The 10078-nt window shown below is 53.4% G+C and overlaps 4 protein-coding genes across 4 annotated transcripts in view; 2 read left to right on the top strand and 2 right to left on the bottom strand.

Annotated features, from left to right (window-relative positions):
* Positions 1-609, top strand: part of P152DRAFT_165800 (uncharacterized protein) — a 3170-nt gene extending 2561 nt beyond the window's left edge. Inside the window, exon 4 of the mRNA XM_033674042.1 lies at positions 58-609. Coding sequence (XP_033531070.1) covers positions 58-164 — 107 coding nt within the window. The 3' untranslated portion in view covers positions 165-609. The remainder of the gene's footprint in view (positions 1-57) is intronic.
* A 45-nt stretch (positions 610-654) lies between these two features.
* P152DRAFT_423099 (solute carrier family 25 protein) lies at positions 655-2117 on the top strand. Its single transcript, XM_033677204.1, has 3 exons — positions 655-1479; positions 1583-1713; positions 1763-2117. The coding sequence occupies exons 1-3, from the start codon at positions 899-901 to the stop codon at positions 2032-2034; spliced, it is 984 nt and encodes a 327-aa protein (XP_033531069.1). The 5' UTR covers positions 655-898; the 3' UTR covers positions 2035-2117.
* A 315-nt stretch (positions 2118-2432) lies between these two features.
* Positions 2433-4260, bottom strand: P152DRAFT_403466 (RNA-binding domain-containing protein; the record flags this gene model as incomplete). Its single annotated transcript, XM_033676703.1, has 8 exons — positions 2433-2569; positions 2617-2770; positions 2823-3280; positions 3376-3427; positions 3488-3628; positions 3697-3795; positions 3937-3989; positions 4053-4260. 8 exons carry the CDS (start codon positions 4258-4260, stop codon positions 2433-2435), a joined length of 1302 nt encoding a protein of 433 aa, XP_033531068.1.
* Positions 4261-8764: 4504 nt separating this feature from the next.
* On the bottom strand, positions 8765-9603 carry P152DRAFT_165663 (uncharacterized protein). The gene has a single exon (XM_033674040.1). It carries the CDS (start codon positions 9445-9447, stop codon positions 9019-9021), a length of 429 nt encoding a protein of 142 aa, XP_033531067.1. The 5' UTR covers positions 9448-9603; the 3' UTR covers positions 8765-9018.
* Positions 9604-10078: the final 475 nt, after the last annotated feature.

The following is a 10078-nucleotide window of genomic DNA, read 5'->3' as shown; positions in this document are numbered from 1 at the left end:
GACCAGACGGTCAAGCTATGGGACGCTGGGTCGGGGAAGCCGCTGCAGACGCTCAAGGACCATTCGGACCCCGTCACGGCCGTAGCCTTCTCGCCAGCTCCTTCCCACCCAAGTTCTCCGCAATCCATCCTCGTCGAAGAGCAATGGGTCCTTCAAGATGGTAAGAAACTACTTTGGTTGCCCTCCGAATATCGACCAGTCCGAGTTGCTGTTCATGGTGGTGTGGTCGGATTTGGGTACCTTTCTGGTCGAGTGTTAGTCATGGAATTCACCATCTGAATTGTTTCAAGCGTCCTTCCCACCCACCCCCGTTACGGATGATATATTTATATGCAGCTGAATAGCACGAGTGGCGACAGCTGATGAGTAATGTTTGATTAGAAATGCAAACGCTCTGTAACCAAATTCCGCTTAAATGCGGTAGCAATTGATGTGATCAAATCTGTGTTTGGTGCTGCCATTGAAGGTGTTTGAAAAGTATGGCCATTTCCAAACCACCTCCTCACCTCCTATAACTGCCATGTAACGGTGGCGTCAAGCCGTCAAGGTGTGGCGCGGGCTGAGGGATATTTATGCTCCATAATCACGTGATGGTACACCTACAACCCCAACCCCACCGTGGGGTTTTGTGTCTAATTACGATTTGCGGAGAGAAGGATCTCGAGAAGCCGTACACATTCGCTTGTGGAGGTCTTTGGTTTGACTTATTCCAACTAAATCGACTACTTGACGGTGCTACAGTCTTATTTGGTGCCAATTGCAGGAATACAAGCGAGTAGGATACACATCTCACGCCATTTGTTTCACCGTGTAGCGTTTCGTCCGCTTTTGTCCCACCTCACACCCGCGCTTGTCACCAATACCATGACCTCCCTCCAATAACGCCACCCAACACACCATGTCCGCCGACTTCTGGGCCGGCTACCTCTCCGGTGCCGCCAGCATCCTCATCGGCAATCCCCTCGACCTCCTCAAAACCCGCCTCCAAGCCGGCGACCCTTCCCTCGTCCCCTCCTCCTCCCGCTCTCCCAGCACCCTCTCCGCTCCCATCACCCACCTCCCCTCCCCCCGTACCCTCGCCTCCCACTTCACCCATGCCAGCACCCTCCTCCGCGGCGCCACCGCCCCGGTCCTCACCTATGGCGCTTTAAACGCTCTGCTGTACACGAGCTATAACCGCACGTTGGCGCTGCTAGGGACGGGGGAACCCCAGGGGAGGCCCGGGGCGTGGTCGCTGTGGACGGCGGGCGCGGTGGCGGGGTTGGCGACGTTTGTGGTGTCGACGCCGACGGAGCTGGTGAAGTGTCGGGTGCAGGTGGCGAGGGATGGGGAGCGGGTGAGTGGGGGTAGGGAGGAGAGGGGGCGGCCGACGAGCTCGTGGGGGGTCGCGAGGGAGGTGTTGGTGAGGGAGGGGGTTAGAGGGCTGTATTTCGGAGGCATGGTGACTGCGGTGCGGGATGCCGTGGGATATGGATTTTAGTAAGATCGGGATCGTCATTTATCCTCTAAGTAGTTGCAGATTTCGACATCCCGGTGGTGTGGAGGTCTCCATCCATGTGCTAATCTTTGTGCGCCCATACAGCTTCTGGTCCTACGAACTCTCCCGCCGCGCCTGGGCATCCGAACAAGACACCGGCAGCGACACAGCGTTTCAAGTGCTCGTCTGTGGTGGTCTCGCGGGCATCATCACGTGGGCGTCGATATTTCCACTGGGTTCGACCCCTCATTGTAGATACCAGTATCCCCGCTGACCCATGCATAGATGTTATTAAAACTCGGGTGCAGACTCAGATTCTCGAGGCGCACGTGGCTGGGGAGGCCGGCGCCCTGCTCCAGGATCGGCCCACTGTCAAGCGGAGACTCGGGGCATTGGAGATAGCGAAGATCGCCTATCGGGAGGAAGGGATGGCGGTCTTCTTCAGAGGCCTGGGTATCTGCAGTGTTAGGGCATTCATTGTGAACGCAGTTCAATGGGCGGTATACGAGTGGATGATGAAGGAATTGTCAGCACCGAAAATACCTCATACGGTATGAAAGGCACTCAAACCTTGCACGAGAAACACGGGATGATACGAAAGCATGATTGCAATCTAGAACTTAGAAACTAGAAAATATACCATTTTGGATATGAAATATTCGAGTACCAGTGTGGAAAAGAAACGCGGACCCCATAATCTTCGTCCCAGGGGATAATGACACTTTAAGAAATGACCCAGTTGTTCCCACCATGTGCGACATTCTCCAGTGGACGATGTAATGTTTTCGAGGTGTTCCGACAACTCCAGCAGGAGCTTCCCCTCTACCCGCGATGATCATTGAAAGAAAAGGCGGGTGTCGCCATCAAAACGAATGAGCGAGCAGGGTCGAGTGCTAGGAGATATCGAACGAGTGACGAAAGCAGATGTCGTGCAGAGGACGAATGAAAGCATCCTTCACATGATTTGTTCCTGAGTAAGGCCACCGATGGCATCCGTTTCCATGGCCATGCCGTCGCCGTTTCCGAGAGTGCTGTACCGCACGAAGCTAAGTCCAAGGGGACGTCCGCCGTACTGGTAGCCAGTGAACTTGGCTGAGGAGACATTAGCGAAAGCAGATGAGACAGACCGTAGTACTCACAGATAGCGGTCTCCGCATTCTCTGCACTATCGAACTCGACGACACCGGTACCGCGGGACCGGCCATTCGGTTCGTATTGAATTTCGGCACGTTCGACCTTGCCGATGGTGGTGAACAGCTCGACCAGATCCTCATTGCTTGTAGACCACGGGAGCTGCAATGTGGTTAGCATAGTCCTTGCCAAGCAACCAGGAGAGGGTACCCACATTTCGCACATAGATGATCGGACTACGCTCTCCTCCAGACGTCGCAGAGTCAGTGAAGGGGTTTGGCGCACCGCCCGGAGCAGCACCTCCACCGAATCCAGGAGCACCACCACCATAGCTAGGAGGACCTCCGAATCCTCCACGTCCACCGCCAAATCCTCCACGTCCACCGTCAAATCCTCCACGACCCCCAAATCCACCACGACCTCCAAATCCACCACGCATGCCTCCTCCAAATCCTCCTCCAAATCCACCACGGCCACCGAAAGCTCCAGCGGGAGGTCCGGCGAATCGATCTTCGCGAACTTCGAGGGCACGACCCTGCCATTCGTATCCGTTGAACTGCTGGATCGCATTGCGAGCGTCATCGGGAGTCTCGAACGCGACGATTCCGGAGCCTTTGGGACGGCCGTCGGGAGTCTGGTGCACATCGGCACGGATTACAGATCCTGTCACGGCTAGTAAGTTATTAGACGTGTTCGATGCGTAGTCGATCGCGTCCTCGGAGAGTCCTTCCAAACTATAAGCAACCCTTTGAACATTGAAGACTTACCTGCTTGGCGGAAGAGGTCCTTCAGATCCTGCCAGCCTACGGTGTAGGGAAGCTAAAAGGGAGTTAACATTCTAACATGTCCTACGACAGAGGAGAGGGAAGGGGAACAAACGTTGGAGACGTAGATCTGGCGCCCACCACCACCGGGAGCTCCATGCCCGCCTCCAAAACCTCCACGGCCTCCGCCGAAGCCACCGTCGAAGCCACCACGGGAGGCTCCAGGCGCAGTGAAGCGAGGTTCGGATTCACGGTCCTAGGAACGATAATTAGCACCCAGAGTTGTGTAGAAAGGCTCTTCATCCGGGATGAAGCACAACTAACCTCTCGAACGTAGACGAGTCGACCCATCAGATTTTGATTGCTCAGCGTGTTGACCGCATTTTGCGCTTGGTCCTTTGTTGCGTATTCCACAATCCTTGCCTTGCCGTCAGTTCGATTCCATGTGACCAGACCAAGGGTACTCACCCGCAGCCCTACAAATCCCGCGGACAACCAGTCCCGATCCGTCAATCCAAATTCCATAACCAAAGCAAAAACCAGAAAAACCAAGCCTCAGCCCACCTTCGACATTCCATTGGGAAGTAAGAGTACGTCGGCGAACAGGACCTCGCCGGCTAGATGGGAGGGGTGTTAGCAAACTGTGTCTTCGTTCGACCTTCGACTGGATTAGAACTTACCCTGTCGCATGAAGTCTTTCAAGTGATGCCATTTCACGTCGTAGGCCAGGTTGCCCACATAGACGCGACGGTCTTGCTGGGAGTTCTCGCGCAAGGACTGCATCATCTGATCCTTTGCCACGCCGCGATCTTCGAAGTTCCGGGATGGAGGTCCGCGAGATTGATACGACCCAGAATACCCTCCTGTAGGACCGGCAGTTCCGCTCATGGGCGAACGGGATCGTCGCTCACGTCGATAGTCGTCGCGGCTTCGGGAGCGGCTTCGAGGAGAGTAGGAGCGACGGCTGCGTCGCGGGCTCCGTGAACGACGTCGCGGGGAGCGAGACCGTTCGCGCTGGGAGTTGGAAGTGAGCTCCTGTGCCATGTTGGCTGTCGAAATATAGGATCGCGATAGTTTCTTGGGATTTATAATTGAATTGGGAGCGCGGGAGACGGGGAAAGGAACAAAAATGCGATGAATTCAATTGAGAGGAAGGAAGCAGCGGGATGATCGAGATGGATGGAATGGGTAGATTTAGGAAGTGGGTGATGAAAAAGGAAGAAGGAGACAGGCGAGTGTGCGATAATCGATGGAAAGAGAGAGCGGCCAAATGATTGTTGATGATAGTGAAGGAAAGTGCTTCGGCGGCGGTGGTGGTGGTGAGAAGGACCGCTACAACACACAGATACACCTCCACTGAAGGTGTGTGCACTGATCAGGAAGCGTAGATGACTAACAGCACATTGATTGGGACCTTCTTCACTATCTCCATCGGATGATAAAGAGGAGAAGCAACTTTCGGCGGCAAATCCCAAGTGCTGTAGCTATCCGCGTTTCCCCTTGATGCAACATCCCAAGCGTCTGAGGCAAACATTTCATCGCCACCACCAGCACGCTCCATTTCAACATCCACCTTCAAGGACCGTTTCAAAATCATAGGGTATTTGGGGATTCAAATATAAAAGAGCAAGGAAAATCGGATCACACTCACCTGTTGCGGGCGATAGCTGTCGTCTGCTACACCAACGGGAATCAGTACGGGAACCTATAAAAACAAACGGAAGCCACAGATAGCTCCACCTTCGGACAGCCAAGCCAATCGTCTTGATCTTCGATGCCAGTAACGAGAGCCGTCGACAAGCAACAAGAATCAAACTCAAGGCAGACGTTGGAGGAGGGAAAGACCGATCTCAAGCGATTGCGCACCGGATCGACGGACGTTATAATATCAAGGATTGGAGGGGGCGAGAAGGGAGTGCGTCGAGGGGACGGAGAAGAGCGACTTACCCATTTTTGAACGCGGGACTATTCCTCAACTGAACAGATCTGAACCTTGCGAGAGGGTAAGGCAACTAGGACTTGGTCTTGCAGATGAGAACGCAACGCAGCCTGCAGGGATGGGGGGAAACAAAGATGGATCGGGGACCTTTGGCGTTCGGGTTGTCTGTCGGCTGGAAAATTTGCGAAAGGAGCTACGTGCTTGCTTGCGGGTGCCGATGGGCTGCTGAGCAAGTGTACAGGTAAGAGGGTTGGTTGCCTTTTCGTTGCCTGAATTTCCGCTATGAGCCTTTCGTACATGCAACGCTGCCGCTCGCTCGCCAATCAGTTGAGCCAAACACCTTCCTTCCAAGCGCACTCGGGTCCGGCAGCTTGGTTGATGAGAGAGGATGTGGTGTGGGAAGGGAGATGGGATCCACAAATGGGTTGCTGATGGGGGGAGGGAACGCAAGAGGGTGTCTGCTATAGCTGGAACGGGCGGGGATGGATGCTCTAATGGTCTTTGATGTGGAAGGGAAGAACAGAAACTTCCATAGACGCGGGAAGAATCATCCCCCAACAGCGACTACAGGCAATAGAACGCGTCCTGACTCCTGAGTTCCTCCAAGGCGGTACCGAGCTCGAAGATAGTTTGATGCAAGACGCGCCGCGCTGCACACGGCAAGCACTAGCGCATCGAATCCAACCAGCAGAGCCTCAAGAGGCGATTTCGTTTAACAGGGTAGAGCAGGTGACGACAAAAGCAGGCAAGCGAGCGGCCGAGACGAATGCAATTTGGGGGATACGTACCGATGGATGATGACTGATGAGGATCGGAGAGCGCGATATGGCGTAGGTGTCTCCGCTCGCGAGACACGAAAGGCTAAGACTGTGCGGCGCGATGGACTCAATGAGGGTTGGGGAGGACAGAAGATGGATGACTATTGGCCTGCGAAATGCTGACGCTCTTACAGCCGTAGGTGTAGTATTACCGTTGTGACGGAAGAGGTGGTGCGGAAAGTGAATTGGGTGATGGGATGCAGTCAAGTTCGTGGAGTCAATGGTCAAGAATACGGGATTACGGGATTACGGGATTACGGGGTTTTGCGCTTTGCAAAAGGAGGATTAGTAAATGTCCGAGCTTCCAAGCAACGTGTGGAACTGATGTGAACTCTGAAGATAGAAGTCGCTCTAAACCTTTATCGGACAACTCTACCAGGATTCTGTCCCAGGATTTCTCTCTCACCACTCACCCTCGCTCTCTCCTCAACCGAACCTCATCCCCCGATCCTCGTTCGTCTGTCCGGATCATGGATCTTTCACCTGTTCATCTTCGTCATTAAACTATCACGCCAATCATGACGAGTATTCCCGAGGCTGGAATATGACTAAATCGCCGGGTAATCTGACTCCATCGCCGGAGAGCGAATGGAGGCTTGGCTTGATGCAAGAATTGTCCTGATGTGCTGATGGCATGGGGGTTGGGGATGCTACAGTATCAATTATGTACGAACTAATGTCGTCCGGAAGCTCCCCTTTCCGTATCTCTTTAGTCTTTCGGTTCCTGTGAGCCAATGCATGGTTGTTGGTCGAAGATGTAACATCCCAGTCGAGTGAGTCGGCAGTGGTCTAACTTTGACCGGTCCATGGCTTCTCGCTGCAGATATCTACTCTCGTCTCTCCCCGCTCTGGCCAGGCTTTCCACCTAGAAACTTTGCTTCAACGTCATTGACGGTCCACACCACCGCTGGCAGAGAAAGTCGGTCCTCGACGTCAACCGCAACAGCATGCTCGATATCGGGATGAGTTCGCTGTGAGCAGGAATCCTTCATCCCCTCTGTGCCATGAGTAAATTGCAACTACGGCACGGTACTCTAGTCGCATGGTTCGGAGAACAAGGGCTGAGTTACAGCGAATTCTTAGATGGGCATTTGATCCGGACCGTCGGGATTTCTCCCCTCCTTTCAATAAGTCACGGATGGCTGCTTGGGCGAGATCGCGTTGGGTGCGATTGGACTGGACAACTCGGATTTCACCCTAATCGACTAATGCAGGAGAGTTTGATTTTAGCCATACCGGCTCGTTAGGACGTTCCGTCGCCTGTAGGTTCATAAGTTGGTTCTTGTCATCCTAGCCTTGCATCATTAACGCTCTAAGCACGGCATCTACAATTGGCTGATGCTGAGATTGACCGATGCATGCAAGGCCCTGGACTTCCCAGCTACAGGTATTAAATATAACCTCGCCTTCCTCGCCGATAGTTCTGTTGAGCAAATTATCGGTCCATGTTCCAGCTTCTTGAGGTTTGCGACCATGCTAACGATGCAGCTATGCAAGCCTTCCAGTCCGCACTTCCGCTCCTCTCCATCGGTCCCGCGGGTATGCACTTCAATCAACCGGCGCAGGGTATCACCCGATGAGCCATGAACCATGTTGCCGTGATCATCAGCCATTCAGCCTTATGTTCTGGCTGCTGACGCCTGACGACCATCCCACACAGGTCGCCGATTTCCCATCTCCTACGATCGCATCTTGTTCACGGCAGGAACCCGAGATTCGGTGAGACGGAGCAAGCCATAAGCCATATCTGATGGGCCTTACCTGATGCAGGCCATAGTGTGGTACATCTCTCAGGTGCTATAAACCACCCCGCCTCGCATTGTTCATGTCTTGCAAGGGAACTAGGACCTATTGGCCTGGACTGGTCCATTTCCAACCTCAAACAGCCAGCAAATGCGCTTGTATCGACAGCATCCGGACAAGAACATACGCAGGGATCCTAGGTTCGAAACATGGGCAGTCAATCGAACTCCTATCAGACTGCTATGGCATCTCAAAGCGCTTTAGACCTTCCACCTATAACCGGGACCGATCCTAACTCGGAATCACTCCTATTTCAGGATGATTCAGCAGCTAGGCTATGATACCTCCACAGGACTACACGGATCCTTGCAGCGCATAGCATCGCCGCATGCGGTTGAATCTTTCCCCGTTGCCCCATCCTCTAGCTGTTTGAGGGCACTAGTCCCTCGTAAGGGATACAAAAATAGAGGTCAGCACATCTGCATACTTGACAGTACTATGTATGATTCAATGACGTGTGTAATGGAGTTTAGTTTCGCATTTCATTGGTTTGCTCTACGGCCTTTACGACTACGAAGACATAGGTCGAGATTTTCGCTACTGTGGCGCAGAAGGGCGTTGTCTTCTGGTCAGACTTGATGCTCTTATTGGTTCTTTGGGTTGTATTTCGCACTTGTCGCCATTTCTCTCGTGTCCTGAGTCCTTCCGATGCATCGTATAGCCATCGTTCTCTATAATTTGCGCGAGTCAGAACTTCGATCACTTGAGTAGGTATCATGGGATTTCCAGTTCAAGAGGAAAATTAATTGGGATACGATACTCTCGGCCCAAACGCAAGAATGTACCTCGAACGACCAGCTGCTTTTCTGTCTCCCCGCCTGAAGTGTTACTACGTTTTTCTAACGATCTCACCCAAGTCTTCTCAGAGGGGCATGTTATAAAGTCATAAATCGTATTTCATGAATTGTAATAATGCTCAAAGGAATGGTATGATTAAACGGTGGCCAAACCGCGCGGATCCCTCGTTGAATGGCAATTTCGAATGCTCAAGCAAACACCTCAAGTCTATTTCCATCGGGCCCATTCGTTCTGAACGCCTTTAGAATGCTTCTCGATGCCGCGTTGCGATCCCATCCTCCGAGCCATTTACTTGCAATACCTCCTGAGCTCGACCTCGTATCCGTTTGCAGACTGGGAGTCGCCAGGACACTGGATCTTGACGGTCGATAGATCCGGTCCGAGCGGTCCGTCCGCACCGTCCGCACTGCACGTCAAGGCCGCCGCGTCGCCGTCCTTGACCCCCGTGGGGTTATCCCCATGGGGCGCCGGGTAGCAGCCGGTGAACTCGATGTCCGGATGGCCGAGCAGCGTGAAGTCGTAGTCGCAGACATCCACGCCGTAGCCGGGGTAGCCGTAGGTCACGCCCTGCTTGCAGACGTCCGAGTCGGAGAACCAGACGACGTAGCGGCCGCCCTTAACGTAGTCGGCCGAGCGGGTGCCGACGTAGATGGATTGGAGGGCGGTGGTGGTGGCCGCGAGGGCGGAGAGGGTGACGAGGGAGCCGAGGAACTTCATTTTGATGGGGGATAGATTTGAGGATGGGTTGAAGATTAAAGTACGTTTGAAGCGAGTGACCGGAAAGTTTGAAGATTTGATGCGTTGTTGATATTGCTGTGCACTGATGCTATCCAAAATCCATCTCGACGGGGGAATCTGTTGTTCTTAAATATTTCATCGTCTCAACACGAAGGTCTCCATTTCTCAGCAGATTCGCCAGATAAATCGCCTAGTCTCCGCTGGCCATTTTTAGTGATCGCCTCGCGGAGCGGGAGATGGTCTAAATGGGGATCAGGCGAGGTCACATCGTACCGCTATCCGGTATGTGCCAATGAAATATCAAACGGATGGAGGGCGGTGCCTCAGCGTTGCAGCTGGATATGCATGGTGGAGGCTTGGTCAGGTATGGCGTCCGGTGTTCTCGCTGATCCGTATCTGGCGACTCAGCAAGTCGGCAAGGGAGAGACAAGGAGAGGCAACGTGGTGAACGCTTGCCTATTGTACATCCAACATCACGAGATGGCTTTGACCTGAAAAATATTGTCGTTGGCCAATACGATTTGGATATCGACAATCGAAAGTACCTACGGGCACTGTTGAGTCATCTCCCCATTGTTTTTTTGTGTTGCTGTGGTCATGTTCTAGCTGT

Source organism: Eremomyces bilateralis (genome assembly GCF_010015585.1).
Source record: "Eremomyces bilateralis CBS 781.70 unplaced genomic scaffold P152scaffold_25, whole genome shotgun sequence".
NCBI classification, from domain to species: Eukaryota; Fungi; Ascomycota; class Dothideomycetes; order Eremomycetales; family Eremomycetaceae; genus Eremomyces; species Eremomyces bilateralis.
Note: the sequence above shows the minus strand (reverse complement) of the source record. Positions and strands in the feature narration are given on the sequence as shown.